General features: G+C 38.5%; 1 protein-coding gene across 1 annotated transcript in view; it reads right to left on the bottom strand.

Annotated features, from left to right (window-relative positions):
- LOC107721565 (unconventional myosin-XVI-like) overlaps nt 1-25,111 on the bottom strand; it is a 153,451-nt gene that overhangs the window by 20,620 nt on the left and 107,720 nt on the right. The window contains 8 exon segments of the mRNA XM_016529652.1: nt 3,428-3,513; nt 6,895-7,047; nt 10,307-11,473; nt 11,980-12,350; nt 14,493-14,739; nt 14,831-14,927; nt 16,045-16,147; nt 23,949-24,154. Of these exon segments, the coding sequence (XP_016385138.1) occupies nt 3,428-3,513; nt 6,895-7,047; nt 10,307-11,473; nt 11,980-12,350; nt 14,493-14,739; nt 14,831-14,927; nt 16,045-16,147; nt 23,949-24,154 (2,430 nt within the window).

Below are 25,111 nucleotides of genomic sequence, written 5' to 3'. Positions count from 1 at the left end.
GAGGACCCCAGCTCTCCATTCAGGAACCTTACACTGCTCCGGTTAGGTCGAATGACAACGGCTCACTGTTTTGCATTTAATAACAACCGGCCCACGCGAGTTTACAACAAGTGCGTGTTCCACTTTATGGAAGAACACCTCAGGGCCACAGCGTTATACATATAGTTTACATATTCATTAATCATTTCAGGCCAGCATAAGTTTCATAATGTGGGGGCCTCAGCAGGGGGCCACAAATTACATATAGAGAGTGACAGGTGCACTGTGGTGGCCTCTCGCTTTCAATTATTATGAAAGCACATTTCCATTACTGGACCCCACATAGGACTTGGTAAGTAAAGCAGGGAGATTATGCAGACATGGAACAATTATGAAACAGGAACATTTTCAATCCCTGGTCCAAAACCTAGTGAGCTGCCTTTTCTGTCTACATAAGCAGCTTCTATGGAACTGAAATGGAACTTCAGAAGAGGCTGAGATGCAACTTACAATTTGTAGCAATAGTTTAATTTAAACGTACAATAACATATTTACATTATATAAAGTTGATGGCTAACTTGTAGCCTCTTTGTATAGATAGACTCTTTGTTGGGACCCCGTCTATGCAACCTACATAGGCATCTCACTAGGTTTTGGAACAGAGCCACAGTCACTCAGATGATACTACAGTTATGCGAGACGGCGCAGTATGTTGTAGATATTTCTACAAAGCACATAAACTTATAAAATGAGCTTTTGACTACCATAAATCAAAGAATTCTGTCAGCAGGTGACAGTGCCATATATCTGTCCCCAATCCCATCATCCTAACAGATGGTGTCTGCTCTAGCTATGGCTGCGTGTGCGTGCGTGCACTCTTGTATGCATACGTATTGTCTTTTTAAATGTAACTACCAACGTCACGTCCTGTGCGTTTGGCTACGGCTTCCTTATTCCTAATATGGTCTTCCTGTTAGTGATTGACAGTCACATACATTGTATTCTGATCAATGTGTTCATGCCATGCCACGGATGTCACGGTTAAAGCTATATATAAGCTAGACATTTAGGAAGATTCAGCCTTGATTCATTGAAGCTTTTTATCTGGCAGCCAGTGGCGATCATCCATTTATTATTTACGGTCAAGGTCATATATATTTATCATTTAATACGAGATTATGTAAAGACAGGAGTTAAACTATTGATGTGTCATGCGTTTATTGGGGGGGGGGGGGGGAAGCCTATCGCAAACTGCACGTGCATTAGTCTTTCTTCAACAGCAGTTGCCTCTTATTTCTAGAAGTCATATTTGAATAGATCACACCAGAGAGTGAAACATAAATGAAAGATAGACAGAACGTAATCTAGTTGGATTAGATAGGAATTGTAAGTAATTTAACAATTGTAATCCATATTCTGATATATTATGAAGGGCCAAATTAGATGAATTAACAATTACAGGAAATAATTAGATGAAATATGAATAAAAATGTATTAATCCTGAATATAAAGTTGTAATTCTAAATATATAAATGTTTTAATTTATTTTATATTTATTTTGTAAATCTGAATATACATTCATAAATCTGAAAATTTAAATTTTTTTTTTATTTTATATTTTTTTCTGAACTTACATAGTTACAGTTAACAATTGCAGATGTATAACTATATTCATATATTTGGATATATTATAAATTATATATTATTATTACTATATATTTAGATTTATTCCGATTTAAAAATAAATCAATTTTACATTAAAGTACTTTTTTTTTGTTTTAAGCATAAATGTACATGTAAATAAATAAACATTATTATTATTAATAATAATAATAATAATATTTTAAACATAGTATTATCATGGTACATTTCCAAATATCACTTTACCAAAAAATTTAACATGGTTTTACAGGCATGTTTATAAAAACAACTTAGCTTCAGTATTATATTAAAAAGAGACAAATATAAGTATTCTCATACTGTTAAGAGAGCAATACAGAGAACAGAGACACATACTGTAGTGTTATTGAGGTAGAAAGCTATCAGAGAACCCTCATTAGGTTTTAATGTTTTGTGAGGGTAACCCTGCTTTCAGGACACACAGTGAGATGGTGAGAAGCACAGAGGGCACACAGTGATCTTTCCGGCGTGTTCCTGTGGAGGAGAACGGGGCTGGAGCACCACCCTTCTCCTCTAATGCACCTCTGAATACGATCTCCAGATAAGCCTTCACTCATTTCATTTGGCAGAGTGCTGAGTCTGGGATGACATGGGACCCGCTCTCACTTTCATTACCCATGATTACATCTGCCATTCGGGGTCACTGGAGACCTTCTTCCAATGGAAGAGTGGATGACAGATGCCACAAGAGAGCGTGTGCATGTAATAGTGGGTTTGTGTAAATGCCTCACCTGAGTGTGGTGGCTGTCCATGTGCCTGTGTAACGCAGAGCTGCTGGACGCATTTGACTTTGGATGTCCCTTGTCTTCCAACGTCCCTATTGAGAGAGAAATATCCGAATGTTAAATGCAACATTCTTCATGGATGTTCTGGAATATGTTGCTTTGCTGTGCACTGTAATCACATAATGCGAACACTGTATGGAAATTCCTACTTTTTTCTCTACATACAGTATGTCTGTTATTCAGCATCTACCACTTGTATTCAAACGTTGTTTTGTATAGAATTTTTGAGCCTTAGGTTTATGATTTATATGTTTGTTTTAGTTTTGTTTTTGAAATTATGTGACCATCAGATTCAGTGCTTTGGCTGCTTTCCAAGAATTAAAGTTTAAAATAGATCTGAAGTTATAGATCTGAATATATAAGTGTAAACCATGAATATATAGATGAACTCTGAAGTCTGAAAATGCTAATCTGAATCTATAAGTTATGTATAGAATATAGAGAATATATATATATATATATATATATATATATATATTTACAGGCATGTTTATAAAAACAACTTAGCTTCAGTATTATATTAAAAAGAGACAAATATAAGTATTCTCATACTGTTAAGAGAGCAATACAGAGAACAGAGACACATACTGTAGTGTTATTGAGGTAGAAAGCTATCAGAGAACCCTCATTAGGTTTTAATGTTTTGTGAGGGTAACCCTGCTTTCAGGACACACAGTGAGATGGTGAGAAGCACAGAGGGCACACAGTGATCTTCTCGGCATGTTCCTGCGGAGGAGAACAGGGCTGGAGCACCACCCTTCTCCTCTAATGCACCTCTGAATACGATCTCCAGATAAGCCTTCACTCATTTCATTTGGCAGAGTGCTGAGTCTGGGATGACATGGGACCCGCTCTCACTTTCATTACCCATGATTACATCTGCCATTCGGGGTCACTGGAGACCTTCTTCCAATGGAAGAGTGGATGACAGATGCCACAAGAGAGCGTGTGCATGTAATAGTGGGTTTGTGTAAATGCCTCACCTGAGTGTGGTGGCTGTCCATGTGCCTGTGTAACGCAGAGCTGCTGGACGCATTTGACTTTGGATGTCCCTTGTCTTCCAACGTCCCTATTGAGAGAGAAATATCAGAATGTTAAATGCAACATTCTTCATGGATGTTCTGGAATATGTTGCTTTGTTGTGCACTGTAATCACATAATGCGAACACTGTATGGAAATTCCTACTTTTTTCTCTACATACAGTATGTCTGTTATTCAGCATCTACCACTTGTATTCAAACGTTGTTTTGTATAGAATTTTTGAGCCTTAGGTTTATGATTTATATGTTTGTTTTAGTTTTGTTTTTGAAATTATGTGACCATCAGATTCAGTGCTTTGGCTGCTTTCCAAGAATTAAAGTTTAAAATAGATCTGAAGTTATAGATCTGAATATATAAGTGTAAACCATGAATATATAGATGAACTCTGAAGTCTGAAAATGCTAATCTGAATCTATAAGTTATGTATAGAATATAGAGAATATATATATATATATATATATATATATATATATCTGGCAAGACGTGCATAAAGTCTGTATAAATTCCTATATATGTGATTTTACCTCAATTCAGTCATGTGACAATAGTTTTCATGAAAACTGGTTTATTTGCAAATTATTTTTGTAATAATATTTTTTATTAACATGAGAACAAGGGTATAAATAAATTATAATATTTAATTATTGTTATTAAAAGTAATTATTAATACATAAAACTATTATGATTATCTATATTAGTATTATTAATAATAAATTAATATGGAAATGTAAATGTAAAGTAGCTACTGCCCGAATGTTTAGCAACAAGGATATCATTGCAGTTTCGATGCCCATGCATAACAGATATGCCTAAAACCTGTGCTTACATACAACTTTAACAAGATTCTTTTGCGGTCTTGCAAGCACTGGTATTTCCTTAGTTCATATACCATTATCTTGAAGATGCAGACATAATTGCTGAGTGTCTAGGTCACTGCTGGCTGTTTAAAACTTCCGCCCAATCTCTGCTACAACCCTTCATATGGAATATGGAAGTTTACCCTCACAAGCAGATATTAGCATCAGTGAGAGGACAAAAGGCCAAGACAGTGAGTGTATGTGTTTGTGCAAGGGAGACAGAGAGACCCTGAGCCATCTGATGGCTCTTTAGGAGAGCACTTTATCAAGTCCAGGGCCTTTCACTTTAATCATGGCCTACCTCGGTGATAGCTTCTGGGTCAACTCGCTCCATCTTACTTTGTCCATTTCTCCAATCCCCTTTTCTCCAATAACCGCTCTCAATCTGACATTCATTCCTTTTCTTTTACCCTCTCACTTTATCTCCAATATTTTCTCATGCGTGTAAAGCGCTGTGCCTCTGTGGTGTATGTCACGCTCAGATGGCCAAATGTTACGCAGTCATTGGTGCTGTCTCTGTGGTAAACAAACCTTGGGGGAAGGCTGGGTCGGCCAATGGCATGCGATTGAACTTTGAATAATTGGATGGATGCACATTAGGACATGCAACAGCCAATGCCCAAATGTAACATGGGATTGTGGAGTGTGTGAGTAGGTCTCCTCTGCTCTTGATCACATTCATGAAGCGAAAGAGTAATTGGCTTCACATTTTCACCCGAGTGATGATGGGTCTCATTCACTAATAACTGCATACAAGTCTTACTTATGTTGCCAGAAAATGTTCTTCAGAATTTTAGCTGCATTTAAATTAGGTCAAATTTGCAATATTTATTCCTACCCTCATTTAATGTTGATGAACATGTTGTTGATTATTCTAAATGAGGGAATACAAAGTATATAGTTATTAGCAATACCAAGTCCAAAGTCATGAATCAGACATCATATATATGTATGTATGTTACAAATACCCAATGAGAGCTTCTCTGTACTCTTTCATGGCTCTTTATACTGAAACAGAATAATTTATACTTTTATATTAATTTTCCAAAGTTATAACAATTGTAGCATTTGGACCAATTAGACACACAATTATTCATTATATTTAATGAATAATCCAGCAAACCCCCTCACCCAAAAAGCAAACTATGTGTTAGAGCTCTGTGGACAACCCCCGATAAGCAACTAACACCCCAAAAAGGCAGAACAGTTACCATGGCAAGCAATGACAAATCATCTGATAACACTGGTTTTATTGCTCAAAGGAGCAACTCTCACTCCATTTCCCCATAGGAAAGACACATAATGCCCATAAAAATGGACTCTTCCCTATTCATTCATAGAAAACCTTCTATAAATGAACATGACTATCTCCAGAACATTGTTTGTATTGTATACTGTTTTATGCATGCTTATGATAGATCAACTAGTGAATGTAACCTCATCTATAACATGTTTGTTATCTATGAATTTGTATTTTGATTATCTAAATGAGAGTTTATTTTATGTTGATACCTATGCAACGTATTTAGTGTTCTACGAATCTTTAATAGTTTTTGCATCAGCTCCCAATCCAGTTATGTATGCAAAACACCATGTTCAAAGACAGAGAGAGTCGTAAACTTTCCTTCTGAAAGATTAAGTCACCATTGGCTCACTGACCACCTGAAGGTGTGACCTCCACAGAAGTTATAAGGCCTCACATCAGTGACCCGCCTCGGCTCTTCTCTCTTCTTCGGCACTCTTACCTCCTTGCCTCTCGGACATCCAGTCCGACTGCGACCCGCTGGGCCTCCCCCGCGCCGGCAGGACATCAAAGTTGCAGCAAGCCATGTTGCAACTTTTCACTGGGGAGAGAACTCTCCCAATCACCACAGAGTCAAGAGTAACATCTTTGGAGTTCACCACTCTTCAAACCCGGGAGAATGTGATCACAATCCCAACACCACCAAACCTTTATACCATCAAGACTTTCATCCGAGACTGCAGCCGGACGCTCGTTCAACGGCCAAGGCAATGCAAGAATCGTACATTTAACTAAATGAAACAGAGGTTTAGTATAAGCTGTAGACCCCGTTGTAAAACGGCACTGATGGTTTCTGCTCTGGTTGTTAACTGACTGTTTAGTTAATAGAACTTTTGTGCACACATTACATGAGTTTCTGATTCTGTCACTGCTTGTAGATAATGTCCCTTTAACGATTCCTGATCTTGTTACATGCTCTAATAACACTAGTACTATAAGAAAGTTATTTTCTATGGCCACGAAAATATCATTTCTTAGAGTTGATATGAAATTACAGTGAATGTTTGCTGGACGAACAGATTAGTTGATGGTAATATGCTACAGTTACTACTGGCAGCTGATATAAATAATGGTAATTAATTATAATTAATTATATATATTTCCCTTTTGAGCTAATTTGCTACACAATTTTACAAAACAAATACGATTTTCACTTATTTTCAATTATTTTGTGGTTAACGAATGGGACCCAGTGTTTGGTGTCCAGTTTTTACAAGCTTCATCACCCATAACCTCTTGTGCCATTACCATTGGAGATCTGGTTGCCGTTCTCAACGGGTGCTGGGTTTGACGAGTTGGGTGAGGTGTGGTTGTTGGCATTTTTGTCCTGTAACTGTGCTGATGGAGAGATGGGGCCTTGATCCTCTTGACCTGGCAGGTTAATGTTGGAATTTGAGAGTCCTATGGAATAGAAATGAATAAAAATATTCAATAAATACATTGATTCACGTTAAGACGATGTGTAACCTATGCTTCAGCATCACATAAGGCCCCACAGACCATCTAACCATGACCGCCGCCCTATGTGTTCCCAGTTTATGACAAATAAAGGTGACGACGTGACTTGCAAGTTAACACCTGCCTGCTTGAGTCACAAACATTTCTGCAGGGGCATCTGCAGCTGCTCCGGCCAGGAATTGTAGGAATGGTTGAGTCTAGCAATGACGTTGACGGCAGAGAGAGCGGAAGCACGGGGGGATGTTTAAGCCTCATGGCATGTGTGTCTGCTTGGATCTGACCACCACAGGGATGGATATAGTACAGGGGTCAGCTGCCCCTTTAACCCCCTGTTAAAAGCCCTGTTTCCATTACAGCATGCTCTCACTCATGTCATGAGCATCTGACTTCACAGCCACCATCTGGGGTTATCAGAGATTCATTAACTGCAGCTTTGTGTCTGGGACCCCTACTGACACTACCTAATATATTCACATGAGGAAAACAGTCACATTGCATTACACTTGAGATCGGCCATTATGATTATGTGTATCTGAGCACTGATGTGATATTGGGTTTGTCTTTAAAAATATTTCCTTTTAAATTAGGTATTTCATTTCATTTCATTCTAAGTCTATAGGCTCATATATAAATACAGTAGGGTCCAAAATTCTGAGCCCCCAAATGAAAATGCTATTGTTTTGCATTTTTATAAACACATTTTTTTTTTTGGGTCAAATTATCAACATACTATTGAAAAGTAAAACAAAAATTTCCCCTTGTGATGATCCGATTACAATTAAAATGGAAATTTTTTTTTTCTTAATTCATCTAAATATTTATTTTAAATATTAATAATAATTACTCATGTGATGCAAAGCTGAATTTTCATCAGTCATTACTCCAGTCTTTAGTGTCACATGATCCTACAGAAATCATTCTAATATGCTGATTTGCTGTTCAAGAAATATTTCTTCTTATTACCAATGTTGAAAACAGTTGTGCTGCTTAATATTTATGTGAAAACCATGATGCATTTTTTCAGGTTTCTTTGATACATAGAAAGTTCAGAAGAACAGCATTTATTTGAAATAGAATCTTGTAACATTACTAATCTCAATTTAATGAGTCAATGAATTAATGTATAATGAAATTAAAGTATTTAAAAAAACAATCTGACCCTAAACTTTTGAACGTTAGTGTAACTATCAGGGATCAAACTTGAAAAAGAAAATGAAATTAAACAGGATACACCTGTCAATCAAGACGACTGACAGTCATGCAGAGTATATAATAGAGAAACAGTTGTGTTGTAGACATGCTTTGGAATATTTTCAAGTATGACACTAACACAAACATTATGACAGATTAATGTTTGTTCATTTCACACACACAGTTGTGAACATGTACAGTAATGCGAGAAGTGATTTCCTCTGCTCTGGAGTGACGCTGAGTGTGTCCTAAGATACGCACGCACACACACATACACACACACACACTGTACTCTGGGGATTCAAACACATTGCAGCGATTCACATCCGCCAGCAGAGCGGGAGACTTTGATATTTAATATTTCATAGCTACATCATCTCTTGTCCATGTAATATTTATGTGACTGGAGCTAATACCCTCTGTGTCCTTTACAATAAACTGAATCAACACAGAGAGGAAAAAAATTATATAATATTGAATATTTCTTACACGCAAGATGAACACACTAGGCATCTCAATCCTTCTTTGCAATCAAAGTGTTCATAATGTTTAAATGATTTTAGATATATATATAGTTAAAAAATATATGCTTCTTCTGATTGATGCAATTAGTCGTAGTGGTTGCGAAGTTAACTGTATTGATCTTTCATGATCTTGGTGATGGATACAAACAGAATGCAAACAGCTGATTCTCGGCTCCAGATAGGAAAAAGGTAAACAGCTCAACAAAAACTGACCTTTATGGTTAGATGCAACCAATTGTGCAAGTGGATTAAGATATTTAGATGGGACTTGTCAGTTGCACATATGTGAAACCACATGCAAGTTCTTACAAGCACATATGGGTCAGGGTCATAGGGGATCCATGCTCATAAATCCATGATGGGAGTAGAAGTACACAAAAGCATCTTTAATTAAATACAAAGGTTACGAGAAAGAGGCGAGGGAAACTGTTAGACACAGCATGTGAACTCAATACACACACCCAACATCCTCCCTAAGAACGTCCCCTCGTCAAATTCTTATTTCAATGTGACATTTAACACTTGCTCTTTTCCTTAAATGGGCATGTACTTAATGTGCATTATATATTAATTGCTCCCTGAGAGAGAACAAACTGCAGTTTTTACGGTAAATGTCAGTAAATGTTTTATCAGCACTGACCTCACTGTTTTTGACAAACACAAAGCATGGCACTGGATGAGTCAAGAAAAACCATACTAAACAGGATGTGCCTTTCAGTAACCACGTATATGAAATTACATTTAACCAAAAGAGTGCTGGGAAAGTTTCTATAATTTGATCCTGCAGCAAATTAAGCATAACCATGTGTGCTGGCTATAAAAATATGTGATTCATGTGTCTGGAGCATGTAATGCAAGTTTAAAAGTACAGTTCACACAAAAATGAAAATTGCGTAATTATTTACTCACCCTCATGCCGTTCTAAAACCGTATGACTGACTTTCTACTGTGAAACGCAAAAGATGATATTTTAAAGTAGTCTCTCTATCTCTTTTTTTCCATACAGTGAAAGTCAGTTTGGCCCAATGTTGTTTTGGACAAGAACAGTAGAAACATTCTTCAAACTCTGTTCTACTGTGTTCCACAGAAGAAAGAAAGTTATACAGGTTTGGAACAACATGAGGGTGGTTAAGTGATGATAGAATGCATTTTTGGGTGAGCCATTTTGTTCGATATTAAAACACTTTCTCGAATACCAGCTTGATGTTTCAGACAACTAAGTAGGCAATTTGTAAATTGATTTCAGCAAAATGAAGAAATACTGTCAATCTGTGGTGCTTTCAACACACTGCTTTTTTTTTTGGACTGAGAGGCCTGATGTGGTCCAACACTGGCTCAACTATAGGAAGTGGTGCTTGAAGTGCTTGAGAAACCTGATTGGTCACTCATTATTATGCAATTCCGTTTAGTGCCGCAAATGGCATTGGAAGTCCTTACAACACCTTTAGAACACATGTACCCAAACACGTGCATACACTCTCACTCACCGCTGTCACGAATCTTTCTTCCAGTGGTGGACTTGCGGAGCAGGCTGCGCCCTGAGCTGAAAAGGGTGTTGAGCTCGTCCAGAGGGCTGGTGAGGGGTCTCCCATTGGCAGGATTGAAGAGCAGAGGTGAGGAGGAGCAGGAATGAGCTCTACGGGGCTCCGGCCGTGAGGTCTTTACTGGGGAGAAGGGAGGCTTGGAATTGATTAGGGGTGTCTCTGCCAGACCGTGCCCTATTTTATGGGAGACTTTGGGGGAATCGGTGGTAACTACAGAAACTGCACGTGTCAGGGCCAATAAGTTTGGTTCAGGGGGAAAGGGGAAGTGGGACGGGGGGCGGTAAGGAGGTGGAAGTGCTACCGGAGGGGGAGGAGGAGTCAAGGGCGGCGTGGACTTGTCTGGCATTAAGACAGAAAGACTTGGTGAGGAGTCAGCTCTTTGACGGATGTACTGGGGTGAGAGTGGGCTGCCCCCATCCTGGCTGGTGTAGTTGAGGTTGGTCTCGAACACAGGCAGCTTCTTCACCTCCAGGGGGGTGAGGGGGGACTCATCCGAGGCCGGAGAGCAGGTGACAGGGGATGGGGGGAAGACTAGAAGTGGGGGACGGTGTGGAAGGAGGTTGGGGAATGGAGCTGGAATGTCACATGCTGTCCCATCCTTGCCCTGCTGCTTTCCTCCGAGTGTGCCAGAGTGCTCTATCAATGTCACGGGCCTCTTGACTTCCAGCACTGGGGCAGGTAGGGTAGTGGTAGCGGGATTGACAGTTTCAGGCTTGGCCACCGGAGCTGACCCCACCTCGTCAGGTGGGAAGTATTTCATTTCCTCGTATACTGCCTCTCCCAGTTCTGGACTGTGGGAGTCAGCCAGGCTGAGGGCTCGTGAGGCCCCCACCATCTCGATATATACATCCTCCTCGTCCTGACAGGGGTAGAGGCTTAGCACAGAAGAATGGGGGCCATCCACAGATGCTGCTCGCTGGATAAGGCCCAAGCAGTGTCCGCCTCGTACCAGGCTGACAAGTTTCATGTCCGTGGGGCGTGCGGGGGAAGGTACAGAGATCTCCTCATAGGAACCCGTCAGTTTGGTATTAGGGCTGCGTTTGGGCTTGGGGGGTGGGATCTTCTTCATGGTGCTGTAGTCATCACTGTGAGGGCGTGGTTTAGAGAGAGCTGGAGGTGTAGTTGGATGATGGATGGGATTGGAAGGAAAGGGAAAATCTGTTTACTGGAATGCCAGGAACAATTCTCAGTACTGAGGTAAATTAAGACATTCTGTTCCGTGTTTTATGAAACATGAACACTATATGGCCAAAAGTATGTGGACATCTGAACAACACACCTACATTGTATTAACGTTAATTATTTTGAAATCATTGTCATTAATAGCGAGCTGGTAGTCCCTGATTCCTCTTGCACCCTTCTGGAAAGGTTTTCCACTAGATGTTGGAATAGAGATACAGGGATTGCTCCAATTCTGACACAACAGCATGAGTGAGGTTAGACTTTGATGTTGGATGATGGGGTCTGGCTCTCAGTTAGTGTCCAATTCAACCCAAAGGTGTTCAGTTGGATTCAGGTTTAGGCTTTGTGCTGGTCAATACGTCATGTATAATAGAAGAGGGTGTCCACATACTTTTGGACATGTAGTGGATGTTTGAGCTCATATTTATACGTACGATCAGAAGGAGAGAGCTGGGTTGTTGGTGGGCTTCCAGATGGAGAGGCTTGACCCTCAGCAGGGCTGTCTTTGGGTGCAATACTCAGCCCTGCACTCACTGCCTCGTACGATGCACTCAGACGTGTATTGGGGTCTCGTTTGGGTTTGGGAGGAGGTTGTTTTCGTGGGGAGGAGAGGCTCCCTCCATTTCCCTCCTCAGTGGAGTATGGCGCAGGCTGAAGGGCTGCTTTGATTGAAGTCCCGATGCTGGAGTGTACCAAGCTGTCCATAACCAGGGGGAGAGGCACAGAGCTGGAGCGGAAATGCCGGAGTGGTCTGTTCCCCCCACGGCCTGCCATATCGTTAACCCTCCCACTTTTTTCAACAGCCCTAAACAAAAGGATGAATAATCATACGTTTTCTAGTGCCGTTTCTGTCATTCATCATGACTGGTATTATTACCCTTGTATCTTTTCCTCCTCCCCAATCTAGCAAATCATTATTCATTCATATGTTCATTCTTTCAATCTCACTCACTATCAGACTAGAAGCATGTGTCCTGTCTCAATGTATGATGGGTAGTTAAGGTGCTAAGCAGCTGCCAGGTATGAGAGGATTAGCCTCAACCTTCATGAAATCAATACACCAATGTCAAGCTGTCCATATCTGGACTAAGATTTCATTACACTACACTAGCCGGAATGGGTGTTCCCTTAACAATAAAGATAAATAAAACAAATTACTAGGCTTGTCAATCAATTAAAAACTGGTATCTTAATAATTACATGATAAGCAGATTTAATCAAATTCATTCACAAAAAGTGAGGCACAACGAAATGTGATAAAATAAAATCATATACACACATATGCACAAACAGCAAACATGCACTTGGTTTTCAGCATTCATTAGTATTAAAGACTCAAGAGACTTCTCATTTTCATTTAATCTCTTTCTAATTTTTTTCCCATTATACCAGTAAACGATTACAAATTAACATTGCATTATGATTCTAAACTCTGATATACAGAGCTAAAGCATGAACATATTATTTGCATTGCTGATTGTTTAAGTCTAAGCTGATTTCTATAATACTCTAATGTGAAATGCACACTCTTGTTTGATATTTACCCTATAATCTGGGCCTACCATCTGTTGTTCTCACACGAAAGGCAATGGAGTGTTGGGGTGGATGGTATTCGGGGAACAGGGGGGTGGTGACGGGTTCCAGTGACTTAAAACCCTAAGGAGATTTCAGCAACCCAGAGTGGGGGGTGGGTCTTATCTCTCTCTGATTAGCGGTATGGACCTCCTCTTGACTCACTAATTGAGTTTGCCACCTCTATATTAGCTATGAAAGCCCCATCTCTCAATCACCTGCACCTCCCTCATTTGTGATGCTAAAAGTGAATGTATGTGATAAATGTGTGTGTGTGTGTTTTGAAGAACAAGAAGCCCATCCCCTTCATAGAAGCAGATGGTCATATGCCGAATGATTGAGACACTGCTGATGACAACGGACACCCAAATACTCCTGTTTGTTTATGATTGTAACAAGAAGCCCATCCCCTTCATAGAAGCAGATGGTCATATGCCGAATGATTGAGACACTGCTGATGACAACGGACACCCAAATAATCCTGTTTGTTTATGCTTGTGTGAACAGATTTCCATTGCAGTCTCGTTAAAAAAAAAAAAAAACTCCACACCACTTCCTTGGCAACTGTTGCATAGTGTCAGACAATTGTTCATGGATAGTTTCTATGTTATCAAGTTTTTTTTTTTTTATCTTTTAACACTAGCAATTGTAAAAAGAATATTTTTTGCCTTTGGGTTCAGTTTTGGGTACTGAATATCAATTGAATAGGCAGATCTGACCTTGTAGTTTGCAGAATTTTCACTTGCAGATGGAGATGGTAGTACGTACTGTATGTGCCAATGTTAATAGTGTCTACAACTAACCTGAGACCAGTCTTCCTTTTTGCTGAATTCCCACTAACAACATCTCAAAAAGTGCAAGTACTTTTGACATCAGTGGCAAACTAAGATGCATTCTGTTCCATTTTTGTTTGCAAAGATAGAACAAGGAGAACTGATAAAACCTCCCATTAATTTTTATAGGTTCCTCAAACCCAAGTGTAAAATGCACATTTTGGAGTGTCTAATATAATCAGATACTCTATAATTTAGTGTCTAATATAATCCTTCAAGAGGGAGTCTCACAGTAGCACATACTCATCTGAGAGTCCACATCTGATTGAATTGCAGCTGACAAAACAAGATTTCTTGTTAGAGATCCTCTAAGGGATACCAATATGAATATGATTATTTCCTTGATATGTATTCTATTTTAAGAACTAATTAAACAATAGAGACAGGAGCACACTCAACTTCTGTGAAGCAAAGAACCTTATTACCCTACAAATAGCTGATGTTAATAATGATTTTAAATTGAGATGTGTTTACTGTAAAAAGAGATTACTAACAGCTCATGGTGAGTTAAAAAGTAACACATTCTCTACTTTAAGATTCACCTCTTGGGCGAGTCTTCTTCTTTGCCCACAGGTTCCGGTCGTTCGCCCAGCGGTGGAGCACTGATGTGACCCCGGAGGCGGTCGTTCTCTCGTGCAATATCGGCTGCGTTTTGGATGACCAGGCTGTCGTAGGCACGCATACCCAAGTCCTCTGCTCCCTGCAGGAACCGCTGAACGGTACACTGCTCCTGCTGCCGAGATGTGAGCCTGCGACGCACACACTGTCTGGCCAACCAGCCACGTACCACTGAATCACACATACACACGATTAAGTAAAATATGAGCCTGGTGACAGATCATACAGTATGACCACATACAGTCTCTGGTGTTCACTTTACCTTTCTGACAGATAATAATCTTCCTGTGCAGTTGATGGCAGCGGTCATTAAGGTGATCAGCCTGCCAGTATCTCAAGAAAACCTTACTGTTCCCCATCTGTGCAAGAGAATGAAAGAGGAAGAGAGATATGTAATCACCACAAGCTCTGTTCCAAAATCAAGTTTGCTGCCTACTACCTATATACATGGGGAAAATATGATTTTTTGCTGCATGTTCAATTTACTTGAAATCAGTTAAAGCAACACAATTGCTGCCCATTTTATCACAACTTAATTTCATTTTGAACAACCCACTTAAATATGTCAAATTCAAATTTTCTTAACCCATTATTGGTGAATAGTTGCATTAACTGTAACTGCATTGATAGATTTTTTACAGCATGCTTTAAACAGAACTGAATTGGGAGAGAATATGTTGAAATTAAGTGCTATTTCTTAACCCATTATTGGTGAATAGTTGCATTAACTGTAACTGCATGGATAGATTTTTTACAGCATGCTTTAAACTGAACTGAATTGGGAGAGAATATGTTGAAATTAAGTGCTATTGTATTGTAGGATATCAAACCGAATCAGACAATCTAAGATTTGGTCAAAACATGGTTGAAACATTAGGAGCACAAAATTCCACAAATTCCCTTACATATTATTGGTGGAGTTCCCTTTAAAATCTTAAATGATTCCCTTTGAGCTAAATTGACCTGTTTCCCTTACAGTATGCATTTTTGAGTAAAAGGAACAACCTGCTTGTGTTTAATGTTCAGTTATTTTGGACATTTAAAAGCGTTTCTGCTGTTGAAGTTTTTGTTTTTGTGGTTAGGTTGCAGGATGGTTATATGATGATTATGGTGTTATTTGGTTCATTCAATGGACATAATTGCTAATGTCAGTGCTGCGGCACTGTATTTATTCAATTTGTTAATTGAGTCAAGTGCATTTTACTTAATTCCATTTGTGACATTTACTTAAAATATTTTATTTTGCAGAAAAATGTAAAAGAAAAAAAAGGATTATTTCAAATAAACTAAACAGTCTATACTTATCAGTATAAATGGAATATAAGTTTAATATTAAGATCAAGTATCTTCACATCAAGAGACTATGATGCCTTAAAATCCTATCTCTGTAATCCAAGCTCAATAGTTTTGGAACAACACATCTCTGTCCCTCATGAATATTTTCCTAGAGCTCTGTAGACGTATTTGGTAACTCACCTGCCAGCCCTGAAGTTTGCAATGCAGCAGAATGTGGCGGCACTTTTCCTCTGCGGATGCTTTCTTCCTATCGGTGAGGATGGTGTCCACCAGCTCTCTGTATCTGCACCACAAACCCACATAACATTCACTGTCATCCACATACTCAACTGCAGAGGAACTCTATGAACCCCTTACTGCTGCGTTAAAGCATGATGGTCACTAATGCCTGTACGGGAATGTTGTCTGCATGAACCATAAGGACTACCCACTTCCTGTTGGCCTTTTTTAACAGGGCTGAGATTTTCAAATGCAATAACCATCTAAGACTGATGTCAAACTACAAAAGACAAGGCTCAATCAGCTCCATTCCCTTGGTGGGAAAACCCACAGAGATATGCAATTCGAGGGTCAAAGAGTTTCTGAGTCCGGATGACTTCTCAGCATCTGCTGCGGTGGCTGTTGGCAAGGCAACCATTCACAGAGAAAGGTCAAACTTGGAGAGCTTTGCTGCATTGTTCTGGAGTAGAGGGATCAAGCATCTGTGGCGCGAGAGGGTAAGCTGTAGACACACCCCTCAAACATGTGTGTGTGTGTGTGTGTGTGTGTGTGTGCGTATTTGGATTATGCATTATGAACATCTGGCACAAGGGAATGGTGTTTAATAATCAACAATACTAAAGGAATTCACAAAGGAAGAACTCAAGCATACGTGATGCATGCAAATAACATCTTAAAACAATTGCTTTTCTATCTTGAATTCAATCTGTTGCTTTTCAATTTTAGGTTCAGAACATGAATGTACATTTACAGATTGTTTGTCAATAAAAATCAAGGTCTATTCAATAATGAAAGCCTATACAATTACTCCACTCAAGGTTTTCCATTTCACGCTTGATGAAAAAATGCTCTGAATTGGCCTTAGTTTATGTTCATTTTATACTTCATTGTAAAGTTCTTTTAATAAGGAATTTTTATGTCACAAACTTCTGGACACAAGATGTTAAATAATGTTTGCACAATTGTGTACAATTGCAAGGGTGATGCATTAGTATGCTGATAAGATTTTTAAAAATTTGATATAGATTACACATTTGAGAGGAGAGAGTGATATTACTCTCTAGGTCTCACTATATACTAGTTTAAAAATGAAATACTAATATGTTAATACTACACATACAAAAATAGCATAAACAATCAAAGTGCCATTACTATATGGTTGACACTCCAACATTGTAACTGGCAGTACTGCACCTTAAAGGTGTGATCACATTTACTTTTGCAGGTGAATTCCTTTCAATTCATTTGAATCAGAATCGGTAAGATTGGGAGTTTCACACGAGGACGAAAACTTCCCCATGCAGATTTCGCTCATGTTCAAGTTGGTCATGCAAATTTGCTGTGCTGACAAACAGAAAACTGCTTGGTTTAAAAGTGACTTCTTTGTGAGCAGTGATTTATACATAGCTACACCACTGGCAATGCACAATTGACGGGCTTTTTTTTGCCTACAAAATTTCACCTAAATTTTGCGAATGTGACTGGTTGCCACCCCCAACATTTCTATAGATATACTGTTATTTCTGAATTATTTTAGCCATGATAATAGTGTAGTGAAAATGTGATATTGTGACACCCATTTTTAATAGACGACAGCATTTTTCATATGTGAATGGAATACTTCTTTACACACATACTGAAATTTCAAAACAAATCTTTAGTTGTCCCGTACTCATGTTTACCCATCACATTCGCAAAACAATCTGCATTTATGATATGTCTTTCCAATAATATTTCACAAATTTGGTATTTCATTCTGCCTGCCTATTAACACTATTTAACATGTGGTGAATACTTTTTTGCAGACAGCTGCATTATGGGCCATTAATGTGTCATGCCCATGATTTGTGATGCAAGCAATCTTAGTGGGAGAGCGAAAATTGACGTCCCGACTTTCAAAAAAAATAAATAATAATTTTTACAATTCCCTCACTGTTTCCACTGAGCACAGCTCACACACTCTGGTCATGTGGCACACGGTGAACAGATGGGAGGGTGGGATTGTAGGGATGTAGTGTATTGGGGGGCTTCTCCATGCGCTCAGTCAAACACTTGCTTAAGCCTTAAGCCAAATTAACTCAGCGTCTCCCTTTCGAAGTGATTTACAGCAGCCTGGTGCTTCTGAACTTCCCCCAACCCTTCTTCTATGACCAAGACCTACGGCTTCCCAAAGGAGTCATCAACCATGAAAGGAGCCAGGGAAAGACCTCTTGTATATGAATATGAAAATTATCGATGCCCTCACAGTTTGTAGGGCCTTTGGGGATTGAGTCATATGAACTCAACAAGGTTGACTGCTTGGCAGTTAAGCTCCAAATTGGGATCATGGGAGGGGGGGTTGGATCTACCTCAATATTCACAGTAAATAGCCACAATAAAACAGTGAGGATGACAACAGACCATCATCTCTTATTCTGAGCATCATTATGGCGATAAGAACCACTGACGGCATTTCTGCTGTCAGGAAAAAAAAGCAGGGACTGTGCTCATGCATGAGCATGCATATTAATGCATAAATCAAAGTGTTCTACCTCTCAAAGTACTAGAGCTGGGCGTACTAGAAAAACAAAGGGGAAGGTACAGAGAGAGCCTTATGTAAATCAGTGTATTGTTGCAGGGTTGCCTGTTCCCAGCTGTTACACATTAAGCCTCTCACTAAGTGAAAAATAAATAAATAAATAAATATCACATGAGTGTTTGTGTAAAACAAATAAACCAGATGAAATGGGTAAGGCAGAGCCAGTTGGTGGTTTATGTTATGAGGATCTTCAGATTGAGAAGAAATTATGCACATGCAAACTGCAATATGATATCTGATGCATGCATTATGATGTATATTGTAGGTATTCATGGAAATAAATATATTTTTGTGTATTAGAAAAAAATAATAAAGGGCATACATTTAGAATGTATATAAAACTGCTTCTTTAAAGAAGAGAGTTCCTCATGATGTTTGTTGATATTTCCAGATGAAGCACTCTTTAACGGAGGTCTTGGAGATGCACTCTATCATTTAATAGTTTAAGGTCAGAAAGTTATTTATTTATTTCATTCAGCAAGGCCACATTCAATTGATCAAAAATGACCGTAAAGACGTTTATAATGTCACAAAAGATTTCTATTTCAAAATACTGTTCTTTTGAACTTCATGTTCATTAAAGAATCCTGAACAAAATGTATTACTGTTTCTGCAACAATATTAAGAAGCACAACTGTTTTTATCTTTGATAATAATAAAACTAGAATAATAATTTTAAAAAGACTGAAAATTGAAAACTGAAAATTCAGTTTTGCCATCACACTAATAAATTACATTTTAAAATGAAAACAGTTCTTTTAAAGGGGTCATATGATGCTTTTTTAAAGATCATTATTTTGTGTATTTGGTGTAACAGAATATGTTGACATGCTTTAATGTTCAAAAAACATTATTTTTCATATCTCTTTGGTTTTGAGACTTTAGTCTTTGCAACTTCAGGGATCTTATCTATGCACAATCAGCTTGTAACACTCCAAAGAGAAAGGAAAACTTGAAATTGCATCATATGACCCCTTTAAATTGTAATAATATTTCACAATATTACTATATTACAATATTAATATTTTTACTGTATTTTGATCAAATAAATGCACCCTTGGTGAACATAAGCAACTTCTTTCAAAAACATAGCAAAACTGTCGGTCAAATTTTACTGACCCCAAACCTTTTGAACGTTTTAAAACATTAATGACAGAAATAACTTGGAAAAGTTCCACAGAAACATTTCTTTCTTCTTTGGAAAACAAAACACGATCATTTTGGACGATGTGTTTTTTATCCCCTATAGTCACTGGGTCATCCAGTTTAATTTAGGATCCCACTGCTTGGACAAACATGGACAAAAACAAACTTCTTCAAAAAACCTTTTGAGTTCCTAAAAATAAAGAAAATCATACAGGTTTGAACAAAAAAAGAAAAGACATGAGGATGAGTAACTGATGACAGAATGTTTATTTTGGGGTAAACTATCCCTTTAAGAACATGGTAATGAATACTTCAGTTTTTCACTGCCTCCTCATTTTGACTAAATTAATTATTAAATTAAACCCTGTACTCTGACTCAGATCCATGCATTTGTTTCTGAGTCAGTGTGCTGTGGTGTCTGATACAGTGAGGATGCTGCATTGCGTTTAAAGGTGGATGAGTAATTTGTCCCGAGGCTTGAGCTAAACCGTGATAAATAAGCCGGTCACATTCATTAGTGCTGGGCCAGAGAGTACTGCACACCTCAGGCTACACACCACACTTCATTCATAAAGACCAAGAGGCTAGCATGATGACAGAGAAGAAAAATACTGTACACAAAGAATCAACCAAAGAATGCCACACACACACACACACACACACACACACACATATATATATATATATATATATATATATATATATATAAACTGACAATACAAATTATTTATATTTTTAAATAAATGCCTTCCTTTTGAATGTTGTTCTTTGATAATAATCAGAAATGCTTCTTGAGCATCAAATCAGCATATTATAATGATTTCTGAAGGATCATGTGACACTGACAAATGTACGTAGAAAACAGTGTGTAAAACATACTTTAATTATTTTTTTTAATTTAGTTTATATTTTCAGATTTAAGTTAATATATTATTTTTAGATTTAAGTAGATTTTTACATAATTTCTTCTTGCATAAAATGCTCTTCAATAATAATAAAAAAATAATAATAATAATAATAAAACAAAAAAGATTTAGAATCTACTTGCAACAATGTCTGTTGAAATGACTGTTCCTCTGATAGACAGATGCTTTCAGATTTAGCCTCGTGTTTGAGCCAGTGAATCAACAGACAAGTATCAACACTGACATTTTTACGAACACAATGTGGCTGATGCATGAATAAGCAGAATAAGATTAATAATCAGATTCTGTTTTAGGACATGCATTCCACATATTTTGATATAGACACATGAGAGCACACAAAAACACAAATAAACAACCTCGTACAGCTCTTGCCACACACAAAAAGACCCATTCGAACAGCTTGAATGTCAAAAAGCAAAAACGCACACAATGCTGACAGAGCGCCCCCACGAAAGGCCATGAAAATTGACCTCCGTATCAGACAACCTCCTGCTCGAAAAGCCCAAAATTTCCATCACAATCATCTGGCCTTCGTCTGCCTGCAGCCTCTCACCCTGTCTGGCCTGCTGCAGCTTTATTGTGATGCTAACACACACACACAAGCTAACCGCGCACATGGCACCACGTCACCAATGCGCTCACAGAAAAACACAGCACATCATGGGAATGTGAGAATGGATGCCACAGATTAACTAAAATAATGGAAAAGCATATGTCTCACAGAGACCATTTGCTGCGGCAAAGTTGAGAAAAGTTTGACTTTATGCAAATGAGCAGGTGACACGTGTGACTACCAATAGTAAAGATGACAATGCCATTTTTGAGAGCGATTATTTTTGTGCCACTGTTATATATCTGGATACTATCTGCTTCATTTCATGTAGTCAAAACAATATTCACTATCACGGGAGAATCTGAGCTATTTTATCCCCAGTCTAAACACAAATGTCACAAATGTCTGGGTCATTTAATCCAGAGTCAACACAAGCTGCTGTCTAGGAGCTAAAATGTTCTGTGAGGATAAAGTGTCCATAGTCCCTATTTCTCTCTCTCCCTCTTTGTCTTACGCTCTCTCTTTCTGAAAGATTCATGATGTTTACAGCCGGGTAGTGGAAACTTACAGTGTCATGTGACCAGCAGCGTCCCGATTCATTATCACACTGGAATGTTACCACAATCCTTTTATCCTTTACAGAGCGAGAGAGAAAGAGCAGCGTGTGATCTAATCAAAGCACACTGAATTACGCTGCTCAGAAAAACAGCGGGGAAGGAGATTGGAAAATTAGACACTAAAGAAAATCTAAAATGATAAAACAGTGAGAAAGACACTCAGGACAAAAGAGCAGCGATGAGGAAAAGCTCAAGGGGCCTGTTCACACAGAAAGTGTTTTTCCATTCCACTGCGATACCTTCACATTGTTTTTCTATGGAAACTTGTGCTAGATGGATGTGTTTGAACTTTGGGCTCACATCTTGCATCTAACGCATGACACCATGTTATATATATGCACAGATCAAACTTTTTAACTTGAGCTTTTAAGTTCAACTTCAAGTTCAATTTTGTGATTACAGAAGAAGATGAAGAAGGAGGAAGGAGGAGGAAGAAGAAGAAATATCAAATATTAAAAAATAAATATTATATTGTAATTTCACTGTAGAATAAAAAATAATATTTAAGAAAATATATATAATTTACATAAATTATTTAAAATATATAAATTATTTAAAAAACTAAAAAAAAAAAAAAACTCTAATAACCTCTCTGTGAACTTCGGAAAAAGTTATGTTTATGATAGAGGAATGAAATTAGAGAAAAAATGTCAAAGATGGAGTGGGAACTTTACGAGCTTCTCCAGCACTAAAATAAAGTCCGGTTTGTGCAAAGAGCGGGAACAGTCTATTCTATGGGTGTCAGTATGACATGAAGATGAGGCACTGTGTTCCTGAGGAAGATGATGCCAGAGTCACGCTGAACCCTTGCCTGACAGAAGGAACAGCCTGCTCCTCTTTCATTTTCACTCACGCTTTTATTTTCTTCTTTCACATTCTGAAAAGCACGGGGAAGATTTCTTGAAATTACATCCTGTCCCCTTTTACAATCCAATTTCCAATCTTTCTCTTTGATGCTTTATTCCATTTCTCTCTCTTCCAGTCACATTAAGTTGAGCCGAGATCAGGGTGACCCATCCGAGAGCACTTCATCCTCTCCAAAACTGCCCCATTATCACCCCATCAGGAAAACGGCCACTCAGAAAACTGTTCCCAGTGAGGCCTATGAGCATTAATCATGGTGTGAAACCAGTGTCACACCCTAGACGTTGCTCTCAGCACCTACACACACACACACACACAGGGTATATACTTTCTGCCTAACCTCAGCTGAACTGAAAGTACATCTTGAGCATATAGTGCAGACAGCTTGAGTCAGCCAGACACATATCAGCATCTGAGAAAGGGCACTTACGATATATTTCCAGCAGGAATGCCTCTTTACCTCATTTGTCCTGACGGCAGAAATGGATTGAAAAAAACTCTTGTGCTGAGTGTATACAGTAGAAACATAAATATATGTCCACAGAAACAGAGTTTAACAGATGGCTTAACCTTAGTTAGTCTTTACATAATACATATACGTATATGGTCTTTATGGGAAACATACTAGGACAGGGGTGTCAAACTCAATTACTGGAGGGCTTGAAGTCTGCAGTTTTGTTCCAACCCTGCTCCAACACACATACCATATAGTTTTCAAATAAGCCTGACGGACTAGATTAGTTGAATCAGGTGTTTGAAGTAGGGTTAAATCTAAACACTGCAGGGCTCCGGCCCTCCAGGAATTGAGTTTGGCACCCCTGTACTAGGATATGAACTGCTTGATTTAAAAGCAGACACAAGGAAAAGTAAGACCCACTACTCTATCTGAATATATTTTAAAAAGTAATTATTTTTCCTATGAAGGCAATGCTTCAGTGTCACATGATCCTTCAGAAATCATTCTAATATGCTGATTTGCTGCTTAAGAGACATTTATCTTACTGACCCCAAACTTTTGAACAGTAGTGAATATTTATGTTTATTTATGTAAGAGTATGTAAGTATTCTAATTTAAAGAACATGGGGTTTGCTGGATAAAACGGTAATGGGATACCTATTTGTACCCTATCTAGCCACGGAAAGTGCCTTACAGTGCCCAATTGAAGAGTTGAGAATCTTACCTGCTCAGGAAGCTGGTGAAAGACAGGCGGACTGGGTATCCATAGCGGATCATGCGGACCATCTCCAGAACTCCCACGTACTGGAGTTGTGAGGACACGTGGAAGCTGTCAAACACATCAGGCTTCCCAGCACTGTTGGGCCTGACACACTGAACAAAGTGAGGCGTACACGCTTTCAGCTTACTGGTGATCTCACACAGAGAGTTCTGGAACGAGAGAGAGCAGCAGGAAAAGACAGGTAATACTGTTGTTTACATACTGTTACATTCAGATTTATCTCAATGACTCCCATTTGCTTCCATTTTTGTAGCAACATGAGTCATGGTACAACCTCCTCTCACCAGGTGTCACCACTGACACGAAGGCCCAGACAGAACATGTTTCTTTTATTGCAATATCTTCACTGAGAAACAAGGAGAAAACTGGTATGACTTTTTCTGTGAAACACAAAAGGAGATATGTTTTCCATATAAGGAAAGTGAATGGGGACTGGAGCTGTCAAACTCCAAAATGACAAAAAAAAGCACTATGAAAGAACCTTGTGCATGTGACTCACAACGTCAGATGACTTGAAATGTTAAAAACGCATCGTTAGTGCAGATTTAAGCTTGAATGTTTTGCAGTAAAGAAAGAAGGAAATGTATCACAAATATAGACTCTTTCATGATCCAGAAAATGCTAAAAATGTGTTCTCATCTCGTGCAGCAGAAGTGGTTCAATCGAAACGCTGCATCTGTAACTGCATGAGAGAATAATATATGAGCTGTGAGTTTTCCGCTGACTGTTGCAAGCTTTATTTAACATTACAACTGACAACAAATGAAATATTCGGAGTCAGATACGCAAATTATTATGTTGTGACGTCACTACAGGGAAATAACCTGATTTATTAAAGGGGTCATATGACGTTGCTAAAAAGAACACTATGTTGTGTATTTGGTGTAATGCAATGTGTTTATGCGGTTTAAGGTTAAAAAAACACATTATTTTCCACATACTGTACATTATTGTTTCTCCTCTATGCCCTGCCTTTCTGAAACGCGTCGATTTTTACAAAGCTCATCGTTCTAAAAAAGCGAGGTGTGCTCTGATTGGCCAGCTATCCAGTGCGTTGTGATTGGCCGAATACCTCAAGCGTGAGACGGAAATGTTACGCCCCTCAC

The sequence above is a fragment of the Sinocyclocheilus rhinocerous genome, unplaced genomic scaffold, assembly GCF_001515625.1.
Source record: "Sinocyclocheilus rhinocerous isolate Xijiao unplaced genomic scaffold, SAMN03320098_v1.1 scaffold30, whole genome shotgun sequence".
NCBI classification, from domain to species: domain Eukaryota; kingdom Metazoa; phylum Chordata; class Actinopteri; order Cypriniformes; family Cyprinidae; genus Sinocyclocheilus; species Sinocyclocheilus rhinocerous.
This window is presented reverse-complemented; position numbering and strand designations above follow the sequence as displayed.